The sequence below is a fragment of the Staurois parvus genome, unplaced genomic scaffold (assembly GCF_062004578.1).
Source record: "Staurois parvus isolate SC_StPar_1 unplaced genomic scaffold, SC_StPar_1.0 ptg000387l, whole genome shotgun sequence".
In the NCBI taxonomy this organism is placed as follows: Eukaryota; Metazoa; Chordata; class Amphibia; order Anura; family Ranidae; genus Staurois; species Staurois parvus.
The window spans coordinates 9,277,462-9,304,536 of NW_028318183.1; the positions used below are offsets into that span (position 1 = coordinate 9,277,462).

At 42.9% G+C, this 27,075-nt stretch overlaps 1 protein-coding gene across 1 annotated transcript in view; it reads left to right on the plus strand.

Moving 5' to 3' along the window:
• MTUS2 (microtubule associated scaffold protein 2) overlaps window positions 1-27,075 on the plus strand; it is a 783,807-nt gene that overhangs the window by 241,852 nt on the left and 514,880 nt on the right. Inside the window, exon 4 of the mRNA XM_089685846.1 lies at window positions 601-2,937. Coding sequence (XP_089541972.1) covers window positions 820-2,937 — 2,118 coding nt within the window. The 5' untranslated portion in view covers window positions 601-819. The remainder of the gene's footprint in view (window positions 1-600; window positions 2,938-27,075) is intronic.

Genomic DNA, 27,075 nt, shown 5'->3' on the forward strand with positions numbered 1-27,075 from the left:
CCAACTGGTTACAATATTCATATACATGCCAGTAATATTGCTTAAGTAATGACACAGATTATAGGAGGATATTTTATAGCTGACATTTCACAGTAGAGGTAAAAGTCAGCAAAATGTTGGCTTTAATTGGACTATTGTACCAAATCCCCCCTAAATATTTTCTAAAATGGCTATATGGATCAAAGACATACTGTCAGTGTGCTTCCATTTGAACATATAGAGGTGAATTTAATAAAGGCAAATAGACTGTGCACTTTGCAAGTGCAGTTGCACTAATTTCCTTAGTAAATTTAAACGTGGTAAAGCTTTACTTTGTAAAGACTACCCAATTAGGTGGAAGAAAAAAAAAGCTTGTTTTCTGCCACACGATTGGATGATGGAAATCAGCAGAGCTTTACCAAATTTACTAACCGCTAGGAAAAATGAGTACAACTGGAAAGTCTTGCCTTTAGTAAATCTACCCATAGTGCAAAGGTAGGAAACTATTTACGTAAAACATGTTGAATTATCTTATAAAATTTTAGTGTTGGAATAAAATCAATTATTTAAAATATCTAGTATGGCATTCAATGTATTGAAACATGTTTTATTTTTTCACAGATCACAAAATGAAAATCTAAGCACTGTAAGCAAGACGGTAAAGCAATTGACAACAAGATCTGCCAGTCAAACAGTGGTCCATGAATAAAGAACATCCAGACTAATCTCAAAGAAAGTGCACATGTGGAATCAAGTATCATGGGTCCAAACGCAGATCTGCACACGTAGATCAAGAAAATACATCTCAGAGGTCTGTCTATCTGAACATCAAAGGGACATATGAAAATGAGTATTCCACTGACTCCAAGCAAGGCATGCTGCACTGACAGAGAGAACAACAGCAATGATGAAAAAAATGATAATGAAAGTGTGGCCAGTTTAGGTGACACAAATGCCAATCAAATTTTCACAACAAAGCTGTATGATGACAAAGATGAAATCTGCAGGGTGGACAAAACCATTGGGCTTGGCACTTGGCAGTCAGAAAACTTCACTCATTCAACCAAGGAACCCAGTAGGCTGGTTGAAGGGAGCATTGACTCTCTAATAAATGAACAAATGTTAGGTGATCAAAGTTTGCAGGCACCAACACATCGTGAAATAAGCAAAGAATATATGACTGATGATGCTAAGGACAATTTAAAAACCTTTAATATTCAAGGACAATCTCCTCTAAATTTAAAAGTCAGCTTCTATGACAGAAGCTCCCAAATTCCCATCTGCAGAACAAATGAATCTTCTATAGGTATTTATAGTAATAATCTTAGTAACGTAACCCAAGCTGAACTTTCTAAGGTAAAATCAGGTATTCCTTCACCTAAATCAGAGCCTTTTCAAAAAGAACATATCTCACCTACGCCATCTATAGATTCACCCTCTAGATATTTGCAATACTTTGATACTTCGAGTTCTGGTGTTAAGACAACAGACATATCTGCTCTGGCTGACCATTCAATAGGAATATCCTCTCATAACCTCAGTAATACCTCAGAAGAGAAGAAAATCATACTTTATTCTAAAACACCTACCTCAAGCATCACTGGCCCAGATTTGTCAATAATTGACAGAACCCTAACCCATGTTAACAAGCAAAGCACATTTCCACCTCCTAATCATGTAGATGACCACTCTCGTTTAATCTACAAACCTCAGGTAATTTGTAATGTACCAGAAGCACAACTATATCAGGGTCAAACCAACAAACCATCAGAACTACCAGACTCAAAAAGTTTGCAGTCAAAGCTGCCTTCCCCATACAGACTAGAACAGATATCCCTGGGAGAGGTAGCTGTATCAAAAAGAGTGGACAGTGTGTTCGAAACCAGAAGATCACCTCTATCTTCTCCTTGTGTTCAGGTAGTTGTTCCTCATACAAGCAAAGTGATTAAGCCACCAGTAACATTTCTATCAACTAGCCCTTCCAATACAAGGCAACATGATTATCAAGCTGATTTATCATTCAGTGAAACAAAAGTGCCATTCTCTCAGGTCTATAGTATTCAAACTGGCCATGCTCAAGAATTGGAGTCCTTAAGAAACAGAGAGTTGTGCAGCAAGCCTGTGATCAGAAAAACAACATCACTCACAGACTCTCTGGATAATAAGATCAGCGTGAATAAAGACAGGCATTCTGCACAAGATTATCTCTGTCAGGACAGTGACAATTTTCTTTCAAGCAGCAATGTGATGACTTTGAAGGATAAAATTGCAGTGGTTGACAGTAAAAAGGCATCCTTTGGACGAAAACATCAGTCAGATGTTTTAAAAGGCAGTCTGAAAGAGAGTCACAGGGACCCAAACGATTCTATTTTATGTACTCCTTCTCTTTTGTACCCAGTGGCGGCTGTTAATATTAATGATCAGCGCATTGCCTCACCGAGCAGCTTTAAGGATCCTAGCACAGCTCATGTTGACAGATTGTCACCTTCCCCAGTGCTACCTCCTATTGAGAGTACACAGTTGTTTAACATATCCCCTAAAGCTACTAACAAGACTCTTTGTAACAGCGGAATACCGAAACCCATACTGGTACATTCCAAACCTTCCATTACCAGCCAGGGAGAAACAGAAATAAATCATAATATAAAGCCAGAGGAAACAATTGAACAAACGCTCATTGTTCCGAAACCTAAACATGTACGGCCTAAAATCATCACATATATCAGAAGGAACCCCCAAGCAGTTGATAGACTGCCATTTGGGCAGATGAACATGCCATATGTTCCTCCATCTTGTAGTGTTCCAATACCAAAGGAGCATGATATATTGAGTGGTGATGGGAAACCCACCAATGTGTTGCTGGATAAATACAAAACTGATGTACACAAACCTCGAATATACAGCACTGGTTTGATGGTTTCTGGCATAAGGCCTCCTGGACATCATTCTCTAGAAGAGGTAAGAATAATATTAAAATGTATTTGCGTTTAAAAAAACAGCTTCTCCGGTTTTGTTGTAGTTTTGGATGGAGCCAAAGAAGATAAAATGTATAACTTGTCTCAGTAGTCCAGTTTTGAAAATACAGAGTAATTGTGTTTTTTTTCTTTCTAACTAACTCCTTTGTTGATCCTATCACCTTCAATAAGCTAGACATTGTTTGGAAAGATATATCCATAGTGGCATCAGCTAAATGTTTAAGGGTCTTTAACTCCCGCTTCAGTTTTAAAACAGAAGATTAAAGAATACTTCTGAGGAATGTTTCAAAAAAACATATTCAGTAAATCTCTTCAATACGTGCCTCATATTTTGTATCTAACAATGCTGCAAGTACAAAAAATACCTGTTAACACTGACAAAAATCCAGTGAATGTACTAATTTTCTTTGCACTCTGCCTCTCATGCATGTCAGTCTCAAGTGTTGTAAGCCCTAACCAGTTCTCTTGGTTCTCTCGGTGAACTACAGACCCCCTACCCCCTTTTTCCCTATGTTATGTAGAAAAGAGTCAAAATTAGGAGAGAAGCCTTGGATAATAATGTAATAAAGTACAGTGAGAGAGAGATCATTGGACAGGAAGTGTTATATACTGTGTATATACTGAATATATATATGAATATATATATATATATACACACAGTGCCTTGAAAGAGTATTCATACCCCTTGAAATTTTCCTCATTTTGTCATGTTACAACGTAAAAATGGGTGGAACATGTAACATGTTCCCAAAGGTGAACTTATCTTTTATATTCATTGTCTTCAAATCCCTTCACATCCAGACACACTTTGAGAGAGGGAAGGCCGGTGCCTGGAGACTTTGCTGCACTTTCCATTTATATTTAGCATTGCAAGAAGAAACAGACATTTGGAAATATCCAAAATATTTGGGAACTGACTGCAGTCTCCAGTGCTTACAGTTTAAACATTTCAAAAAGCCCTTAATAAGGGGTGGCAATTCCCTAAAACGCATTCTGGGGAATTCATAAAGAGTGTTGTAGACATGGCAAGAAATAAATTGCTCATGTGGGGAAAGGAAGGGGCAGGGCAGGAAGCACCTAGATGCTCTGTCTTCAGTGTTCAGCCCCTTGCTAGCAAGGAAACTGTTGGCTGTGCTGTGCAATAAATGGCTCATCCCTATCCAACCATTAGCTGGGATATTCCATGGCTGACAGCTAAAAGTAAACAAAGTTGCGGTGATGCTGATAACATCTTCATCCAAGTATGGCAACTGTAATAAACGAGGAATCCCACGCCCCCATCCCCCAAGCTGGGACATTGTATTCTGACAGCAGGACTCACTGCTGTCAGAATACACTGATCAGAGGTTACAGCAAGTGTTTTTATGCATGTTACTTTGACAGAAGTTGATCAAACTTCTGTTGAGCAGGGACAGCCACACACTGATCAAAATATGGCTGGTCCCTAACATGTTGCATAAACAGCTTTGGAACACAGAGAAACACCAATGTGCTGATGTGAACTATTGTTTTCTGTGGGTCATTGCGTTTAATCCATGAAAAAAAGCAGGTACCTGCACATAGTGTGAATGGGACTTAAATCATCTCTGTTATGAAAAAAATAATAATTTGTAGCACCCTGTAAAAGAGCATGTTTATTAAGTGTAATACTTAGTAGTGAATAAAATCTTCACTCTCTTGAAGCAGCTGGCAGAAAGAAGACCAATCTGAGGACCAGGTATCTGACAAATCTGGACTGAAAAATGTAGGAAGCGGATGAAAATATGCACACCTCTTGGAGTCTAAGTACCCCCAGTAATAAAGCCTAATAATGTCTATTAATCAAAAATATTGCAGATCAGTGCATCCTAATGTGTACTCCAATACAGTAAAAAATAGTGAAAGCTGTTCAAAAATAATGACACATCAATGTGTCTTCAGCAATTCAAGCACATACTGTACACTATATTGCCAAAATTATTTATACACCCCTCCAAATAATTGGATTCAGGTGTTCCAATCACATCCACGGCCACAGGTGTATAACATCAAACATCTAGAAATGCAGACTGCTTCTACAAACATTTGTGAAAGAATGGGTCGCTCTCAGGAGCTCAGTGAAATCAAGCGTGGTACCGTGATAGGTTGCCACCTGTGCAATAAGTTCATCTGTGAAATGTCCTTGCTACTAAATATTCCACGGTCAACTGTTAGTGGTATTATAACAAAGTGGAAGCAATTGGGAACAAGAGCAACTCAGCCACGAATTATAGGCCATGTAAAATGACAGAGCAGGGTCAGAGTATGCTGAAGTGCACAGAAGTTGACAACTGTCTGCAGAGTCCGTAAATAAAGAACTCCAAACTTCATGTGGCCTTCAGATTAGCACAACAACAGTGCATAGAGAGCTTCAAGGAATGGGTTTCAATGGCAGAGCAACTGCATCCAAGCCTTACATCACCAAGTGCAATGCAAAATGTCTGATGCGGTGGTGTAAAGTATGCCACCACTGGACTCTAGAGCAGTGGAGACATGTTCTCTGGAGTGACGGATCACTCTACTCTGTGTGGCAATCCGATAAATGCGTCTGGGTTTGGCGGTAGCCAGGAGAACAGTACTTGCCTGACTGCATTGTGCCAAGTGTAAAGTTTGGTGGAGGGGGGATTATGATGTGGGGTTGGCTTTCAGGGTTGGGCTTGGCCCCTTAGTTCCAGTGAAAAGGAACTCTTAAGGCGTCAACATACCAAGACATTTTTGGACAATTTCAGCTCTCAACTTTATCAGAACAGTTTGGGGATGGCCTCTTTCTGTTCCAACATAACTGCACACTAGTGCATAAAGCAAGGTCCATGAAGACATGGATGAGCGATTTTGGGGTGAAGGAACTTGACTGGCCTGCACAGAGTCCTGACCTCAACCCGATAGAACGTTTTTGGAATTAATTAGAGTGGAGACTGTGAGCCAGGCATTCTCGTCCGACATCAGTGACTGACCTCACAAATGCACTTCTGGAAGAATGATCAAATATTCCCATAGACACACTCCTAAACCTTGTGGACAGCCTTCCCAGAAGAGTTGAAGCTATTATAGCTGCAAAGGGTGGGTCCACTGAATATTGAACCCTATTGACTAAGACTGGAATGTCATTAAAATTTATGTGCGTGTAAAGGCAGGTCTTCCAATACTTTTGGCAATATAGCGTATATTTAAAAAAACATATAATAACAGTAACCTCTATATATAAATCAGTGAATAAAATATTATAGATAATTTCCGTGATGAAAGCAAGTAGTGCTTATAAGTCCAGTGTCACTCAACAGTTTTCCCAAACATCCACATATCTTTACACCCAAGTGATTTATAATTGCAAAAATCCACTTCAAACTTATCACTTCCACTTTCCAGTGTGACACTGGAAGTAAATTTTGCTCCCATTGCAATGCCAATCACCTGTTCAACACCATACGTCCATTGCATTTTTTGATCTGGTGTTTAGTCAGCAGGAGGGTAAATTTGTGACAGAAATGTTTTTTAAACCATCTGACAGAAATGGATACATTCCCTATGACAGCTGTCATTTAAACAAAAACAACACCTCCTGCGCTCTGTGACTCAGAGCAACGGTAGATGGATGGCAACGGAACTTGTAGAAATTTACCACCAATGCAAAAAAGGTTGTGCGGCTCTAAACAAGGCTGGGGAAGCCGGACCAGTACTGTGAAGTGAAACAAAAACTGTGAAGTGAAACAAAAAGAAAGCGCACTAACCTTGCGCATTACCTCAGTGAAATGTGATTTTGTTGAATTTAAAAATATACTCACAAACTGAGAAGTAAAACAAGCATGTAAGATCCTCAACGGAATTCTCGGAATGTGAGACCAGCACGAGTCTTATCACGAGGGAAGTCTCTCAAAATCAGGATGAGCTCTGATGAAGAAAGGACTCCCTTCGAAACATGTCAGCCTGACTTTGAGAGTCTTTCCTCGTGATAAGGCTCGCTCTGGTCTCACATTCCAAGAGTTCTGTTGAGGATCTTACACGCTTGTTTTACTTCTCTGTTTGTGAGTATATTTTTAAATTCAATAAAATCACATTTTACTGAGGTAATGCGCGAGGTTGGTGAGCTGTCATTTAAACACATGGTTGATGAACATACATAAGGGACAGTTTGTCTGTCTAAGGAGGAACGGTACCAAGAAACAGACCTATTAGAAACATGCTAGAATGATATAGGAAAGATTCATAAAGAAGGGGTATAAAGAGATATTTGTAGCTGAGGAAATGAAGAAAGTGAGTGATATGGAAAGGGAACCATTAGGTAAAGTTAAAGAGAAGAATGTAGTCGAGCTGCCAGGTTCTAGAACTACAATAATTAAGGAGTTTAATGTTCAATATAGGAAGGCTGAGAAAATCATTAGAAAACAGTGCCAGATATTGAAGGACAGACTGTTGGCACCTGTTCTTCCAAAGTACTCAAAATGTATTTATAGAGGAGCCAAAACCTAAGGTACAGATCAGGGGCGGACTGACAACTCATGGGGCCCCCGGGCAATAGGGGACCATGGGGCCCCTGTGTCCTTGCCCACAATCAAACCACACCCAAAAAAGCCTATGGAAAAGGTACCAGGGGCATCTCATGGGGCCCCCTTCTGATCATAGGCCCACGGGCAGTGCCCAAGTTCCCAAATGGACAGTCCGCCCCTGGTACAGATTTATCAAAGGAGATCTAACCCCCCCAAGGAATCAGCTGTCTCTTTGTTTAACCTGGAAGGTTTTTAAACATGCAGTTTATGATGGTATGTATGCAAGGAGGCTAAACATAATAAGAGAAGAAGAAAAGAATTTACAGGAAAAAAGTATATACTAAAAGATTTTATGTCATGCTCTACATCAGCAGTCACTAAATGGCAGGCCGCGGTCCAAGAATGGCCCCAGCAGCACTTCCTTCTGGACCGCCAGCCCGCAATGACAGATCTACCGCTGAGCAGGGCAATAGATACGGCAACATGACATCACGTGTGCTGCCCCGTGCAGCACACTGTTTCTCCGGCTCCTGCTCCCTGCCTTTACACAAGCATCTTTCAGCAAGGATCCCGGCACAGCTCCTGTCTGCCATCAAGGTAGGGTGTAGTCTTACAGGGGCACTCTGATGGGCACATTTAATGTTAAGGTGCACTCTGATGGGCACAACATAGAATGTGCCCATCAGAGTGCCCCTTAACATAAAATGTATCCATCAGAGTGCCCCTTAATATAAATGTGGCCATCAGAGTGCCCCTTAACATAAAATGTATCCATCAGAGAGCCCCTTAATATAAATTTGCCCATCAGAGTGTCCCTTAACATAAAATAAGGGGCATGCTGATGGGCACATTCTATGTTAAGGGGCACTGTGATGGGGATCTTTTATGGCAAGAGGGCACTCTGATGGGCACATGTTATGTTAAGGGGGCACAAATGGGCACATACCGTGGAAAGGGGCACTCTGATTGGCAAATGTGTTGGAACCTTGGCGGACTGACCATTTGGAAACTCGGGCACTGTCCGAGGGCTCGGGGTCAGTAAGGGGCCCCATGAGATGCCCCTCTTACCTTTTTCATAGGCTTTTTTGAGTTTGGGCAAGGACACAGGGGCCCCATGATCCCCTATTGCTGGGGGGCCCCATGAATTGTCAGTCCGCCCCTGGTTGGAACTGGCACTCTGATGGGTAATATGATGTAAAGGGATACTTTGAGTGTAAGGGGGCACTCTGACAGCAATTCCTGATGTAAGGTGGCACTGTGATGGGGACAACTGATGTAAAGGAGCACTCTGATGGGCACACCAGATGTGATGAGAATACATGATGTAAAGTTTCACTCTGATGGCAACACCTAATGTAAAGGGGCACGCTGATGGGCACACCATATTCGGACCTCGGCCAGAAGAAAATTTTAGTGATCGGACCTCCTTGAATTTTAATTAAATACCCCTGCTCTACATGATTGAATGTCTATGCAATCTACAATGTGTCGGCCAGAAGTTTAGATCTTTAGCCCCATGAATGAGAGAACATGCTTACAGTATAAAGAGTGGGTTTAGTAAGCACTAACTTGGTTCATGGTAGGGAACTTGCAGGATGCAGTTTTGGGGTTTAGAAAAGTTTAAGACGTCATGGAGAGGTGGTAATTTTAACAGAAAATTAAGCAAAAGAGAATCCTGGTTGATTTATGGAACTAATGTATTTTTCCCTAGTGGCCTCAACATTTAGTTTGATCCTAATTGTTTTAATAATGGCTTTTAAGTTGGGTTCATCCCCTCTTCTCTCCCCCTTTCCTTCCTTCTCCAGTTATTGTCATTTAAATTTCGATTTTATATTCATACCTTTTAGGGTTGTTAGGAATTATAGCACATTTTACCTATGTATGCTTAGCAGAAAGTAGTGTTATCAGATCTTCCTTATTATTTTTAAGGATATTGTTCTATTGTATTATATTTTTTATTATTTTATCTTTTCTATCTTTTTGTAAATAAGATGCATTAACATTCTCTAAAATATTTTTAGTATATGTATTTGACATATAATTTTTAGTATAGAGTTTTTATAATTCATTTTTTTAAATTGGAGTTCCAGCCATTTTTGTCATTATTAAAAGTCAGCAGCTACAAAAACTGTAGCTGCTGACTTTTAATAAACACACACTTACCTGTCTCGGGGTCCAACAATGTTCTCACACATGCAATCCCTTCTGTCCCTCTGTCCTCCACAGCGGCGGCATCTCTACTATGGGCACCAGGCTAAAACTGCTTGCGGCTTCACGGCCTGTTGCCTATGCACATGTGCTAGTCGCACTGCGCCTCCTGATTGGTCCGGCAGTCTCTTGGGACCTGTGAAAGACCCCAGGAGACTGCAGGAGCAAGGAGGGGGCCGAACCTCTGGGTCACGTCGCCGTGGCAAACTGAGCCAGAAGTGGGAGCGGGTACCTGTCAAAACGAGGTACCCGCTCCCCCCCAAAAGGTGCCAAATATGGCAGTGGAGGAGTCAAATAAGCAGAGCTTCCACTTTTGAGTGGAACTACGTTTCAACCTAGAGCACATTAAATGTCATAGGGCAGTGATGGCGAACCCGTGGCACGCGTGCCACAGCTGGCACGCCGAGCCTTATCTGTGGGCACGCCAGGAGAATACAGTATTTTTCGCTCCATAAGACGCACTTTTTTTCCCCCAAAAAAGGGGGGAAAATGTCAGTGCGTCTTATGGAGCGAATATAGAGCGGCCGGTCCGGTATTTCCACCGCCGCCGTGTCAGAATACCGGGCCGGCCGCTCAGCTCTGCAGTGGGACCGTACCTGTCCCTCTATCCAGCAGCGCGCTGTCTTCCCGGCTTCTGTAGTGTGCATGACAGCCGGGTCCCAAGTGCGCATACGCAAGAAGCAGTGCTCTTTGTGAATGGTAAGGCGGTACCTGGGACACATGACAGATCCCAGAAGCCGCCGGACCAATCACAAAGCGCAGCGCTTCTCGCGCATGCGCACTGGGCATCCGGCTGTCCGACGAGCGCCCACACTACAGAAGCCGGGAAGACAGCGCGCGGCTGGATAAAGGAACAGGTAAGATAAAAAAAAAACTCTGCGGAAGTAAGAGCGGGTACCTGTCAAATTCAGGTACCCGCTCCCCCTCCCTCCCCAAAGGTCAGCAGTCACCTGTACTGTCCGCAGTCTCTGGTCATCCCTGTACTGTCTGCAGTCTCTGGTCATCCCTGTGCTTTCCGCAGTCTCTGGTCATCTCCTGTACTGTCCGCAGTCTCTGGTCATCCTTGTACTGTCCGCAGTCTCTGGTCATCCCTGTACTGTGTCCGCAGTCTCTGGTCATCCCTGTACTGTGTCTGCAGTCTCTGGTCATCCCTGTACTGTGTCTGCAGTCTCTGGTCATCCCTGTACTGTCCGCAGTCTCTGGTCATCCCTGTACTGTGTCCGCAGTCTCTGGTCATCTCCTGTACTGTGTCCGCAGTCTCTGGTCATCTCCTGTACTGTCCGCAGTCTCTGGTCATCTCCTGTACTGTGTCCGCAGTCTCTGGTCATCCCTGTACTATGTCCGCAGTCTCTGGTCATCCCTGTACTGTCCGCAGTCTCTGGTCATCCCTGTACTGTTAATTAGTTTGCACTACTGTACGAGTTGTTTTTTCTAAACCAAAAGCTCGATATTCAGGTTTCATTGCAGTGTTGGCACTTTGAAAGAAATAAGTTGGTTTTGGGTTGCAGTTTGGGCACTCGGGCTCAAAAAGGTTCGCCATCACTGTCATAGGGTATATGCGAGAATGTATTTGCCTTTAGTTAGGCATAGCCTGTATAGATGAGAGAGAACAGTTATGTGATCGGCATGTTGGTTTCAGCTATTGTTTAATGGTTAGTAGGGTAACAATTGAGGAAGGTACTTCATGAGTGGTGCTTCCTATGTCCCTCTTACCTTTGAGAAAGTTCATATTGGACACAACGCTTCAGATGGGAGGAGCAGTGATATCACCAAGCTGGATGGGATCATCTGCTGGGTTGCATGTGTGCTGTCACAGAGACAGGAGTCCCGTGTATAGTACAGATAAGCCAATGCTCTTCAGATTTCATGTGAGTTCTGATTTTTTAGTATTTATTAAAATGATACAGTTTGCACTATGAGCACTCTCTCCTTTCATGACTATGACCATTAACACTTACTGAGGAAGAGGTGAAGGAAAAAAGAAATCAAAGATGCTGTGGAAGGTGCCTGTGTTATGAGCTATGTTTGACCTTGGATGCTCTGTGAGGTCCATCAGCACACCTGCAATTTACGGTGGTGGTGAACACACGTTGGAAAGTGGTAATTACAAGCCTGAAGTGGATTTCTCCATTCATATATCACTTGGGTGTGAAGATACAGTATGTGAAAGTTTGGGAAAACAGTTGAGCGACACTTATAAACAATACTTGTGTTTATCATTGGAATTATCTATACTGTTTATCACTAATTTATATGTAAAGGTCACTGTTTTATATAATTTTTTCATATATGTTCTTGTATTGCTGAAGAAATATTGATGTGTCATTATTTCTGAATAGCTTTAACTATTTATTTCACTGGAGTATACATTAGGACACACTGATCTGCAATTCTTTGATTAATATACTGTACAAGAATACAATATATACAGTTCTCAGCATAAATGAGTACACCCCAACACATTTGTCAGAAAACCTTTACTTTCCTTTCAGAATCAACATTTGTTATGGGACACTATAGCTACAAATTACTGCCACAAATGTGGGCCATTGATTTCAAACAAGATTTGCACACACACAAACGTATTTTTCCTAACAAATTCATTCAAGACCATGTTGCAAAAATGAATACACCCCAATAAAAGTCAAAACAAAATCCTAATTAACAAGATAATGCAAGAGAAGGGAGGAGGGGATACAAAGAAAGATAAAAAGGAGGAGAATAAACTCCTCACTGGTAAAAAGAAAGTGAATGGGACTTTGAGGGTGCCAACAATAATGAGAAAATTGTAACTAAAAATACAACATTTATTTCAATCAATTAAAATTCACGAGTATAAAATATGCATATGAGAATCCAAACTTGGTGATGATACGCATTCAGTAATACATATCTGGTGCATTATTTCTTGACATGTTTCGCCTATTTTAAGGCTTCTTCAGGAGATATTAAATATAGCACCTACAACAACAAACATGGTCATTACAAGATATGACAATACCTATCTTAACAAGTCAAAGTATGTAAATTAATAGCAAAAACGTAATATTATGTATATCATAGGCATATCTCAAAAATAGATGAAGAGCAACCTACCAGCAATTGCATAACTAGCTCAATTGTACACTATATGTAAGCCAATTAGTAGGTAGTTTAAAGGAACAAGGAGTCCTTAGATTAGCCTGGACATAAAGACAGCTCAAATGGTTGGTGAGGGAGCCCATAGGCTAACTGCAAAGATATATAGGGAAAGAAAATCAACTGCCACCCAATATTCTAGGTTTAACAACTTAAGGCAATTTTTTTTTTTCTTTTATACCTTTTAGGTGGAGATATAACAAAAAAATAACTACTCGATCAACGCTAATTGTCACCGCCACACTAGTAGCAATACATCAGAGGAAGGACAGAGCCAGAGATACCGGTCCAAGTAGAACACTAAAACAGAATATATGTAATGAATTAGAGGCAAAGATCAGGTGAAACCAATCAACCTACCAATAGTAGGAACACTAATGATGGGGATAATACTGAATTTACCTCAATCATGTAATTGGAAACAACCAAAGGGAGAGGTGGCAGCAGTAAACCAAGGCTACATGGAAACCCAATCCTCAAGGGGAAGACACATGCTAAGAAACAAAAATATCAAAAAGCATTAATTTGGATAATAGTGTAAACCTATAATGCAATACCAGACACCAGCTTGGATAAATGTCTCTAAGGTCTCACCACAGCATGCTCCAATGCCTCAACACCACCTTCTCGTCACACAACAAACCAGATCAGCTCCTTTAAATATGGGTTTTACCTGCCATGCCCGACGTCAATGATGTCATGATGCCAACGATGTCCTGACACCGATGACGTCACGACGCCGGCACCAGTGTAGGATGTCACTTCCACCCTCCATTACAATAGTGCCAACCTGGTTTAATGCCTCAAAATCAAAAAAAGGAGACAACGCAAAAGAAAACCAATTGCCACCGCTCAAAAAATATACAATAGGCCCCAATGATTGGATCTAATGATGGGCCAACTAGGGCTCAATGATGCCAATGGGTGCCATCTAGCGGACAACTGGCAAATTACAGTATGGTAGAAATTAGCCCATCTAAGATGTAAATGGACATTGGTAATGCAAAATACATTTCTAAACTATTAAAGGCAGAAAACATGTAGAACCATTGATAGATAGCCATTGATAGAACCAAATCCAACTGAGATATTAGAACTGTAGAAAAGGTTTAAAACTTATGGAGTCATTTAAACCTGAAAATTTGGTGGCCTGCAGAGTAAAAATCCATTTGGTTTAGATATGTATTTTGCATTACCAATGTCTCTATGTTGTTTAATTTGAATCATATGGGCATTTATATGATAGCAATAATTTTTAATTGCTTAGATCCAAGGAGGGCAGCCCTTGGAGTAGAACACCAAATGGGGTACCACAATACATTAATGGAATCTTAGGATTATTAAATAGCACTCAACTTAGTTTTGTAGGAAGTCACAAAACAATTTTTAAACAATATGTTACCCCAATATTTCCTATTCCTGATATGCGTCTGCTGTACCATGTACTTGTATAAAAAAGTTTTCTTTTTGTATTGCTTCCTTTGTGTGAAGCACCTGGTGATCCTGCTAGTCCCTCTGCTTTCCTATTAAAAACTGACCACACTAGGTAGGCATGAGAGCACATCCATCTCAGTGTGGCCAGTTTTCTGGCTGTGCTGAAACGTCAGCCTGCCCTCCTCCAATGATTAGACATGTTCTGACATGCACAGCCTTGCACAGCCATTCAGAGGAAAGAAAAATGTTCTGCTGTTTCTCCTCCCCCAGCTCTCTAAGCTCCTTATGCAACTGAGAACAGAGGTTATGTAATCACCTATAGAAAAGGAAAAGGGTATTTATAATGTTTCTATATGTGTACACAAAAAAATTGCTTTTCATGTCTGTTTTAAGTGGAATGGGTTCTTTAACAAGGTGATGGTTCACATATACTTTAACCATCAGCTGGGCACTTGGTATGCTGATATAAAAAGGTTTGAAAACATCTGCTACAAATCATGTAACTAATAGCACAGTTGAAATCAGTTGTTATGAATAAAATATTCCAAGGATATTTTTATTCTGAATTTCTCTCTAGAAGTTAGAGCTGCTACTGTTCTCTAAATCATTCAAAGTGTGCTGCCATTGCCATTGGTGTCTCCATATGCCTTCTAGCATAATCAAAGCAATATACCCCCAAAGACTGAATAATGACACCAGTGAATCATACTCCTCTTCTTCATACATCTTTTGTTTCATAAAGGAGAGCCACAGAGGAAATGTTGCTTTGATTTTGAATATAGAAAAACAGCTACATTTTTAAATATATTTGATCAATTTAAAATTCTATAGCAAGTTGATTTTGATGAGGTAAGCCTAATGGAATCAATAAGCCATTCTTTTATGCATTTTAAAGTACAGCTGTGCAATATTGCCTTCTGAAATCATTTTTTACACATCATTACCACTAATAAAAAAATAAGGGGTGCATCTAATTTTTACATCCTCTTTAATGACTGTCTTGGTACCAATGAATTGATGCAAGGCCAGTGCAAGGGAAAAAAGGAATCAAAGTCTTTTCCAAGGACCTGGAGACATGAAGATTCTTAAGAGACTGGGAAAATACTTAAAGGGGAACTCCACTTTTGTGGGAAAAAAATATTGTAAATATTAAAACAGTATTATAGCATATACAATACCGATACAAGCCACATTGTGTATACCATTTATAAAAGTTACCTCTCCGTTACAATCTGCAGCACTGTAATTTCTTAAAACTGCAATGCAATATGGCAACCTGGAGGTGTTCTGTACACAGAGGGTGTAGGGATCCCCACTCCCAGAAATGTAATTTCCTGTTTGTGTGATTTGCTCACTGATTTTCCCATAAATGTGCGCTATGATACAAATCAGATTTTGGGCATCCTTGCATCCTCTGCAACAAACATTTTCATTTTTGTGAGATACTCCCAAAGGGTTAATCGCATCTAAGGGGATTCAGACCCTGCCACTTTCCTCATTAAAACCCCGCAAGTCCAACACCTGATGATTATTGAAAAAGTCACTCCCATTCACATTCACTTTGAACATGGTCACCGACAAACAAACAATAATTTCTTCAGAATAGCAAAAGGTAGGAATTTGCAACAAAGTAATCCCTGCAATGTACATAGATCACCCCTAGTGGAATGTTTTTTTCTCAACAAAATTGCAGTTACTCTTTATTACTTTGAAAAAGTACATCATAAAATGTTTTTTTGATAGAAAACAATGTTCTAAATGATAGCATGGATTCACAAAAGAGTTGTCATACAAATCTACATTCTTTTTCTGAGAAGTAAGCAAAAACATAGAAAAGGGAGTGGCTGTGGATATAGTATACTTAGGCCTTGTTAAAGAATTTGAGTGGCCCTTTCCTCCTCTTCTAGGGTACCCCACCAGTGATCTCCACTCCTCCTTTTCTGTGTCTGCCCACATAAAAAGTGGCTTGTGGGCATATCCATTGACACACACAGCAGTGGCGTCCCGAGGCAGGTGCGGGGGGTGCAGTACGCACCGGGTGACACTGACCGCACGGGGTGACACCGGACCTGCTCCACAAAAAGGTAAGTTGTAAAGCAAGCCGACGAACTCCGCAGAATGAATCGGATCTGCGGATTGAGCATGATGGATCGAAGTCTGATCCATTATGCTCAATCCACAGATCCGATCCATTCTGCGGAGATCATCGGAGGGGGTGTCACCAAGTGTTACTGCACCGGGAGACACCAACCCTAGGGACGCCTCTGACACATAGCACGGCTTGGCCCCACCTCCCGCTCTCTACTTGCAGGATTTGACTGACAGAAGCAGAAGCCAATTGCTTATGGGAGCAGGGAGGGAAGAATGACCAGATGAAGCCAGGAACAGCCCTGGATTGATACAGAACTCATGTAAGTTTCAGGGGGTGGGTGGCATATGGTGGGGTGCAAAGTAAATGCTAAAACATTTTTTACCTTAATGCAGGGAACCTTCTCTAAAGGTTGTCTGTGGTGTACCCCAAGGTTCAGTGTTGGGAACCTTACTTTTTAACCTATTTATAAATAATATAGAGTTTGGGATTAAAAGAACCACTATAGCAGCTTGCAATGACAAGTTCCAGTTTCTAAAGCAAGTATAGATTTTAGAAAGATACATAATCTTGCCCTTATTCAAAGTACTAATAGTACCTCATTTGGAATATGCAGTACTGTTTTGAGTACCTGTTCAGATAAAGAATGTTGTGGAACTGGAGAGAGTGTAGGAATGGACAACTACAGTGAAAAGCGCCTTTTTGCCTTCCTCAAACTTTCTCAAACTTTTTTCTGTCATGGCACTATTTAAAATTATGTGCAATCTTGAGGCACCCAATTCTAAAATGTAAAAAGTGAAACTAATAGTTTTCCATATCACAGCAGCATCTACACACATGGGCCACCCAACATTAGAGGTGGTTTGCAAACTGGTATTGATTAGTTTTCTATTATTTCTGTGCACTGTTCCCAAGGTTATAATACTGCAAATAAAAACATGTGGCTCTGTGTAATAAAAATGCAGGCTTGATCCATTTGCTGGCTTTTTGACAGTTTTGGGGCAATTTGTGACAATTTTTATGCCCGAGCACCCCTGAAGAATCTAGAAGGCACCCCAGGGTGCCACAGCACCCTGGTTGAAAAAAGCTACTTTAAAACAACTCTAGAATTAAGGTTCTGTATATGCAGGTTTTCAGTTTATTTATTTTTTTATTGGCTGGATTCAATGGTCTTTTTCAATCTATTTACCATAATGACTATGTATTTCAGATTTTTGGATGCTGGGCAGAGGTTGCAAAACAGAAAGCTCACAGCACCATAGAACTGCAAGTGACAACCTTTTTTCAACCAACCAGTGCAGTAACTGTACACAGAACATCACAAACAAATACACAGACACCAGTGTTCAGTGTTGACTAGAACGCCATCTCCTCCACTTTTCTTCCTCTGTTTGTAGGGGTCCCCCAAGATTCTGTCCTTGGTCCCCTTCTCTTCTCTATCTGCACCTCGTCTCTTGGTCACTTGATAAACTCCCATGGGTTCAATACTATCTCTATGATAATGACACCTAAATCTACAGTATATTGCCAAAAGTATTGGGACACCCCTTCAAATCATTGGATTCAGGTGCTCCAATCACCCCCATGGCCACAGATGTAAAAAAACCTAGGCATGCAGGCTGCTTCTGCAAACTGTTGTGAAAGAATGGGTCGTTCTCAGGAGCTCAGTGAATTCAAGCATGGTGCCGTGATAAGTTGCCACCTGTGCAATAAGTCCATCTGTGAAATTTCCTTGCTACTATATATTCCATGGTCAACTGTTAGTGGTATTATAAGAAAGTGGAAGCAGCTGAGAACAACAGCAACTCAGCCACAAAGTGGTAGGCCACCTAAAATGACAGAGCGGGGTCAGCACATTCTGAAGTGTACACTGTGCAGAAGTCGCCAACTGTCTGCAGAGTCAATAGCTAAAGACCTCCAAACTTTATGTGGCCTTCAGATTAGTACAACAGTGCACAGAGAGCTTCATGGAATGGGTTTCCATGGCTGAGCAACTGCATCCAAGCCTTACATCACCAAGTGCAATGCAGAGGTGTAAAGCATGCCACCACTGGACACTAGAGCAGTGGATATGTGTTCTCTGGAGTGACGAATCACACTTCTCTGTCTGGCAATCCGATGGACGTGTCTGGGTTTGTCAGTTGCCAGGAGAATGGTACTTGCCTGACTGTATTGTGTCAAGTGTAATATTTGGTGGAGGGGGAGTGTGATGTGGGGTTGTTTTTCAAGGGTTGGGTTTGGCCCCTTAGTTCCAGTAAAGGGAGCTCTTGAGGTGGCAGCATACCATGTAATTTTGGACAATTCCATGCTCCCAACTTTGTGGGAACAGTTTAGGGATGGCCTCTTCCTGTTTCAACATGACTGCGCACCAGTGCACAAAGCAAGGTCCATAAAGAAATGGATGAGCAAGTTTAGGGTGGAGGAACTTGATTGGCCTGCACAGAGTTCTGACCTCAACCCGATAGAACACCTTTGGGATAAATTAGAGCGGAGACTGCGAGCCAGGCCTTCTCATCTGACATTAGTGTCTGACCTCACAAATGCGCTTCTGGAAGAATGGTCAAACATTCCCATAGAATAGGTCACTCTGTTCCAGCAAAATTTCCTCTTCATGCGTTTTTATTATGTACCTGGTGATGGAGGCCAATGGAGAGAGGGCTTCCCTTGCGGCTAAGTTCCAGACTCCGCTGAGAGTGGGACAGCGGGGTCAGGCCCAAAATTGCACAGGTCACCTGTAGGAGTGCTGGTTGGTGGTCCACTCAGAAGCACAGCTGGTGCACGGAGATAGGTCTGCAGACAGGAGGCGCCTGTGCGTGGTATGCCAGCCCTTCCAGGATTTGGATGTTTACTGGGTAATCGGTTCAAGCCAAGGTCAGGTACCAGGTAGGAATCAGAGCGGACGTGGTCAGATGGGAAAGCCAAGGTCATTCACAGAGGAGCGAGAGAGAGAGAGAGGGTATCCATAAGCCAAGCCTAGGTCAGGTCAGGGGTAAATCAGAGTAGACAGGTCCAGGAGAAAGCCGAGTCGGTAACAGGAAATCACAAGTCAGAACACAGGAAACAGGAACCAGGAACAGGGCATGGGGAGCTAGAGATCATCCAGCAACCAGAGGAAGTGATGAGCCTCCTTATAAAGGCCATCTGGCACCAGACTGAGGCTGATGTGTACCTCTACGGCCATGTAGAGTATTGGCAGAAGTGCCAGATCTTCCAAAACTCCTGCCGTTGACAGGACCCTGACAGTGCCCCCCCTAAAGGGCAGCCTCCGGATGCCCACCTGGGCCATCTTTTCAGGATATTTGGAATTAAATTCTCAGAGAAGCCTGGGGGCATGTACATTCCCTTTTGGTTCCCAGGAACTTTCTTCAGGTGGGTACCCCTTCCATCTGACCAGGTACTGGATTTGTCTTCCCCTCCTTCTGCAGTCCAGAATTGCTTCAACCTCGTATTCCGTCTCCTCCCCAACTGTTATCGGCAGAGGAGGTGGTTCTACTCTCCCTGGAAAAGGATGAGGAACAACTGGCTTGAGTAAGGAGACGTGGAAAACTGGGTGGATCTTGTATGATTCCGGAAGTATCAGCCCAAACGCCACTGGATTTATTACCCTCTTGATCCAGAAAGGGCCAATGTACCTTGGACCCAACTTACGTGACGGGCACGGGAGTTTTAGATTGGCAGTTGATAGCCAAACTTTGTCTCCAATCTTCAGAGGAGGGTTTCCTCTCCGTTTCCTGTCGTAGTTTTTCTTATAATCAGCCTGGGATTTCAGTATAGACTCTCGGAGGACTTTACAGTTGTTCTGTAGCATGGACAATCTGTCCTGTACTGCAGGTACCAAAGCTTCAGGAATGGTGTCAGGTATGGAGCAAGGGTGGAATCCATAATTGGCCCAAAATGGTGACTGGTTTGTGGCAGAATGGACTGAGTTGTTGTAGTCAAATTCTGCCAATGGGAGTAGAAATGCCCAATCATCCTGAGAAAAGGCAGAGAAGCACCGTAAATATTGCTCCAAAGTCTAGTTCGTTCGCTCCGTTTGCCCGTTACTCTGGGGATGGTAGGCGGACGATAAGCAGAGTTCCACCTTCAGGGCTTTGCAGAGGGCTCTCCAGAACCTGGACGTAAACTGCACCCCTTGGTCTGAGACGATATTACTGGACAGACCATGTAACCTGACAATCTCTTTGATGAAGGTTAGTGCAGTCTCTGGTGTGGATGGCGTACCCACCATTGGTAAAAAGTGGGCCATCTTGGATAGCCATTCCACTACTACCAGAATGGTAGTAAACCCCTCAGAGGGCGGCAAGTCCACAATGAAGTCCATTGCGACCATCTCTCAGGGATGATCAGGAATGGGCAGTGGCCTCAGCGACCCCCAGGCCTTTGCTTTGTCTCCATTGTTCCGCAGACACACTATGCACGACTTCACATAAGCTCTACAGTCATGATTCAGATTGGGCCACCAGAAGGATCGCTGGATTAGTTCCATTGTCTTACGGGCTCCAAAGTGTCCAGCCAGTTGATGGTCATGAAAAGCCCTTAACACTTGAGACCTCACTTCTTGGGGTACAAAGATTTTTTCCTTGTGCTACAGAAGGCCATCCTGCCTTCTAAGCAAATTTTGTTCAGGTTTAGGGCATAGTGCAGAGGCTTGCTTGATCGAAGACTTTAGGCTGGGTTGGATCAGCAGAAAATTTTGGCCCGAAAAATGGTGTTGGGGGGAGAAGGCTCCTCTGGGTCCAGGAACATGCGGGAAAGAGCATCTGCCTTCCCGTTCTTGGATCCTGGGCGGTAGGTTATGTGGAAGTTAAACCTGGAGAAGTATAAAGCCCATCTAGCCTGTCGAGGTCTTAGGCGCTTGGTGGACCTTAGATACTCCAGATTTTTATGATCTGTGAAAATCATAATTGGGTGGCTGGCTCCTTCCAAGAGATACCTCCATTCTTCGAAGGCTATTTTAATCGCTAACAGTTCCCTATCTCCCACATCGTAGTTCCTCTCGGCTTGACTTAGTTTTCTAAAACAAAAGGCTATTGGGTGAAGCAGAGCCTTTGGGCCCTGACGCTGGGAGAGTACGGCTCCTATAGCAACTTCAGATGCGTCTACCTCCAGGATGAAGGGGAGTGTTGGATCTGGATGCTGTAACACAGGAGCAGAGGTGAATTGATCTTTTAATTGCTCAAATGCTTTTTGAGCTTCCTGGCTCCAGCAAAATCGTGTATGCTGGCGGGTGAGTTGAGTAATAGGGGCAATGATTGTGGAAAAGCCCTTAATAAATTTCCGGTAAAAATTGGCGAAAGCCACGAATCTTTGGACCCCTTTCCTGTCTGAAGGTGCAGGCCAATCCAGGATAGCAGATACTTTCTGAGGGTCCATGGAGATCCCCTCGGTGGAATTTATGAGCCCCAGGAACTGAATGGACTGCTTCTCAAACTCACACTTCTCTGCCTTGGCGTACAAGCCATGCATCCTTAGAGTGTTTAGCACTTTCCTAACGTGATCACGATGGAGTTCCAGTGAGGTAGAGAAAATTAGGATATCGTCCAGGTAGACTATCACAAAAAGGTCTAGGTATTCTCTAAAGCTGTTGTTCACAAAATGTTGGAACGTAGCAGGGGCATTACATAGCCCAAACAGCATCACTAAATAACCAAAATGTCCAAAGTGTGTTCTGAAGGCGGTCTTCCACTCATTGCCCTCTCTTATACGGACTAAATTGTGGGCCCCCTGTAAGTCCAATTTAGCGAAGACTCGGGCTGTTCGAAATCTCTGAAATAACTCGGGCAAAAGAGGAAGAGGATACCGATTTTTGATGGTAATTTTATTAAGTTCCCTGTAATCGATGCACGGTCTAAAAGACCGATCTTTTTTCTCTACAAAGAAAATACCAGCCCCAGCATTAGAGGAAGAGGGGCAGATGAATCCTTTAGCGAGATTCTCATCTAGATAGTGCCGGAGGGCTTCCAGTTCAAGCTCGGATAATGGGAAAATTCACCCAAATGGTATTTCTGCTCCTGGGAGTAACTCAATTTGGCAATCGTAAGATCGATGAGAAGGCAATGTGTCGGCCTTCTTTTTATCAAACACATTGAGGAAGTCATGGTAGGTAGAGGGAAATAGTTGACTGGCCTCTGGTGAAGGTTGGACTGAGAGACATACGGAAGAATTGGTGGGTGTAGGGACACCACAGTGTTGTAGACTATATTCTGAAGAAAAGATGATTTCCTTCTTGGGCCAATTGATCTGTGGGTTGTGGACTTGCAACCAGAGTATTCCTCGGATGGCTGGAAACATGGGGGATCTGATCACGTCAAAACGAATAAACTCCTGATGGCCGGAGTCGGTGGTTGCAAGAATAGGAGTGGTTTCCTGGGTAACAGGTCTGGAACTCGGAGTAGTGCCATCCGCAAGTAAGACGTCAAGTCTCTGTTAAGTCTCTGTTTCTTAGGCAGAATATGGATGTGTAAGTCCTTGGCCAATTGGATGTCTAAGAAGCAGCTACAAGCTCCCGAGTCAACGACTGCCCGCAACTTGACGTCCCTTCCAGCCACCTGCAAAGACATGGGGAGAATGATATGGGTGGTCAAAGTCCCGGATAGCTGAAGGTACGAAAGGATGAGGCTGGCTGGACTTACTTGAGTGTACTGGGCAGTTACGCAGGAAGTGGCCCATGGCCTCACAGTAAAGATAGAGGTTGCCTTGCTGTCTGCGTAGCCTTTCTTCCGGAGTTAGGGCAGGTCGAAGAAGGCCAATTTGCATAGGTTCTACCTCCAAATTGTTGATGGGTTCTGGAGCAAGGGCAGGAGCCGTTGGCCCTGGAACTTTTGGCAGAACCCAAGTGGGCCGAAATGTCTGAGTATGCTCAGCATGTCTTTTCCGTAGACACTGATTCAACCAGGTAAGGTTCTCCAACGAGGAGGGAGCTTCCACCCTAGCTAACTCGTCCTTGAGGAACTCGGACAAGCCTAGGCGGAACTGGTACTTCAATGCTGCATCGTTCCAACCGATTTCTGCAGACCATTTACGGAACTCCACTATGTAGTCCTCCACAGGCCGCCAACCTTGTAGTAGAGCATGGAGGGTGGACTCAGCAGTGGAGGTCTTCTGTGGATCATCGTAGACGGCGGCCATGGCTTCAAACAATTCACTCACTGATTTGAGTGCTGGGCTCTTTTGTTCCAGAAGACTATGTGCTCAAGACTGAGGTTCTTCAGACAAGAGGGAGATGATGAACCTGACCTTGACCGCTTCCAGAGAAAAAGTCCTGGGTTTCAGAGCAAAATATAATTCACAGGCATTCTTGAAAGCTCTGAACTTACCCGATCCCCGAGAAAACATTCCGGAGTAGGAACTCTGGGTTCCGGAGGTGGTAACACAATAGCAGGAGTGGTGGCAGGAGACTGACTGGCAGGTGCGGCTACTGGGTTGGAACTAGCAGAGGGATGCTAGTCCACGGAAGTAGAGAGGGAGTGAAGACGCCCTTCTAGCTGGAAGTATCCTTGCTGTAAATCCTTCACTGCTTGGGTAAGTGCCGTCATCTGTTGGCACAGGGCCTCTATTGCGGAGACGCCTCTCTCGGCCTCGGACATACTGGCTGGATGATACTATCACGTACCTGGTGATGGAGGCCAGTGGAGAGAGGGCTTCCCTTGCGGCTAAGTTCCGGACTCCCCTGAGAGTGGGACAGCGGGAGTCAGGCCCAAAGTTGCACAGGTCACCTGTAGGAGTGCTGGTTGGTGGTCCACTCAGAAGCACAGCTGGTGCACGGAGATAGGTCTGTAGACAGGAGGCGCCTGTGCGTGGTATGCAAGCATTTCTGGGATTTGGATGTTTACTGGGTAGTCGGTTCAAGCCAAGGTCAGGTACCAGGTGGGAATCAGAGCGGACGTGGTCAGATGGGAAAGCCGAGGTCATTCACAGAGGAGCGAGAGAGAGAGAGGGTATTCGTAAGCCAATCCGAGGTCAGGTCAGGGGTAAATCAGAGTAGACAGGTCCAGGAGCAAGCCGAATCGGTAACAGGAAATCACAAGTCAGAACACAGGAAGCAGGAACCAGGAACAGGGCAGGGGGAGCTAGAGATCATCCAGCAACCAGAGGAAGTGATGAGCCTCCTTATAAAGGCCATCTGGCACCAGACTGAGGCTGATGTGTACCTCTGCGGCCATGTAGAGTATTGGCAGAAGTGCCAGATCTTCCAGAACTCCTGCCGTTGACAGGACCCTGACAACTTTCCTCATGCTCTCAAATACTTGGGGATTAGAATCCCACTGGATTGTACCCAATGACTTTGCACCTCTGATCCAAATGACCCTAGCAGGTTTAAAAACATACTACTACAATCTTTACTTATGGTTCAGTAGAATTAGTCTTAAGATAGATATTATCACAACATTTTTGTACCCTTTTCAGACAATCCCTATTCTGTTACCTCACACTTTTTTAAGTGCTCCAGACAGCCTTCATGATGGGTCAGTGCCACCCAAAACTACATCCGACAGCATCTGTCCTTCCCAAAATCTAGAGGGCTGACCTATCTGTATATCACACTGCTTCTGCTCTTGTTAGGCTCATTGATTGCTTTCACAACGTTTCCTCCAAACATTGGCCCCTGTGGAACAAGCTCTTTCTGCCTTATCTAAAGTTCCACATCTTCCTGCTTTCTAGCCCTATGGCCCTCCCCATGTTTGGGGACATTTCCTCTGGCTTTAACTCAAGCTAAATTCTTAGTCTGTGAGAAGGTATTGCCGCTTAACCCAGATTTTGCACCTTGGCTCCCTACTGCCTTTGCACATTATGGGGGCCAAAATCCTCTGACTCTGCTACAATGGTTGACATATCAAAAACTTTTCTCTTTTTTCATTTGGTCCTGAAATTAATACACTTTTCTTTGGACCTGACACCATTTGAGACCAAGACTCTCCCCCTTTGTATGCTTAAGAATGGGATAAAATTCTTACATCAACACACCATTTATCCCTTGCCTGCAGGGCTCACATGACCAGCTTTAAAATCTTTTCATGCTAGTAAAGGTGCCCACTTAGACACCACTGCATTTACCCCTCAGTGCCTGACCCATGTTGGCAATGCTTAACCCATTAGGAATAATGTCCTATATTTGGAGGGCTTGCCCCCTCCCCCTGCAAATGCACTCTGAGGCAAGATCCTTAAGATCTACACTAAAGTCACTGATATTATTGTTCCCAATTCCCCTCTTGTGGTACTTCTCTCTATGATTTCTGGTTCTATTTAGAAAGAACAGAGAGCCATTCTAGGATATTTTCTTAATGCAGTCTATGCAATTATGCCACATCCTTGGCAACCACAACAAGCTCTTACCCTAATGGAATGGACTGTATAGTGCATATGGAGTTCTTCTTAGCTCAGGAAGCCCATAACCAAGAGCAGTACACACATTCATTGGCTGCTTGGAAGGTGTTTTTTATAGAATCCCAGGAATTTATGGACCTCTTTCAAAACGAATATGATTTCACGGGTCCTATTCTTCAATTCCTATGGAATCCTCCGTTATTATTCTCAGCCCCCCCATTTTTCTTTTTTTTTTTCTTCTCTGCTCAGCCTCATAAAGATTAAGAAGATTAATTTGTACTGCTTTGCTTAACTATACATGGTTATTAAAGTGGATTTCCAGCCGTTTTTGTGTTTATTAAAAGTCAGCAGCTATAAAAACTGTAGCTGCTGATTTTTAATAAATACACTCTTACCTGTCCCAGTGTCCAGCAATGTTCTCACCCACACGGTTCCTTCTCCCCTTCTTTCCGCCACGGCGCCGGTATCTCAACTATGGGCACCAGGCTGTGACAGCTTGCTGCTTCACAGCCTGGTGCCCACTGCACATGCGTGAGTCGCTCTGCCCTTCCTAATTAGTTTGGTAGTCTCCTGGGATCTGTGAAAGTTCCCAGGAGGCTGCGGGAGGGAGGAGGGGGCTGAACTTCCGGCTCACTTCTCCATGGTTTTGAAAGGTACCCGCTCCTCCCTGCCCCTCAAAAGGTGCCAAATATGGCAGTGGAGAGGGGGGGAGAGGCAAATAAGCGGAACTTCCACTTTTAAGTGGAACTCCGCTTTAAATGGAAGTGGGTCTGAGTCCACCATATTATGCCATTTCATTTTTCCCTGCTACTTGAATGATGTGTTGTCAGTTTTTTCTTACACTGTACATTTGCTTTTGACTCTCAGTGTAATCATCCATTTTTCCTGTGTTGTTTTTAGAACTATATTTGTAAATTGTTCTGTATCTTATGAAAATCTAATAAAATGAGAGTGTACTGAAATAAAAGCTTGTGTCTCCTTGCCCCTAGAAAATTGTGCTTGCAATAATGTACTTCCTCTGCTATGCTACATGCAGATATTATTTCTGAATAAAGACAATTGTTCAGCTTCTTTACATAATGGGTTCTTGTTATAACCAACCTGCAGGGTCTTCAGATAATGGATAAGATATTTTTGCATATTCAGATGTTAATCTTGGAATGTTTCCAAATATTTCAGCGAACAGTGCTGCACTGAATGAGAGGCATTTTATTACTCATTTATACATACAATATAAAATAAAAAATAAATTGATACTATACAGCTTATAATATAGTTATATGTATCATTTAGACTTGTGATGTAGAGATAATTTGTTATCCCTCATAACAAGATTATGGTACATTTGTTTCAATCCTATTTTAGTTTTATTTCCCAAGTTTGTAGGCTTGTGGTTAGCAGAGTTTAGTTTTTTTCTCTCTGGAAG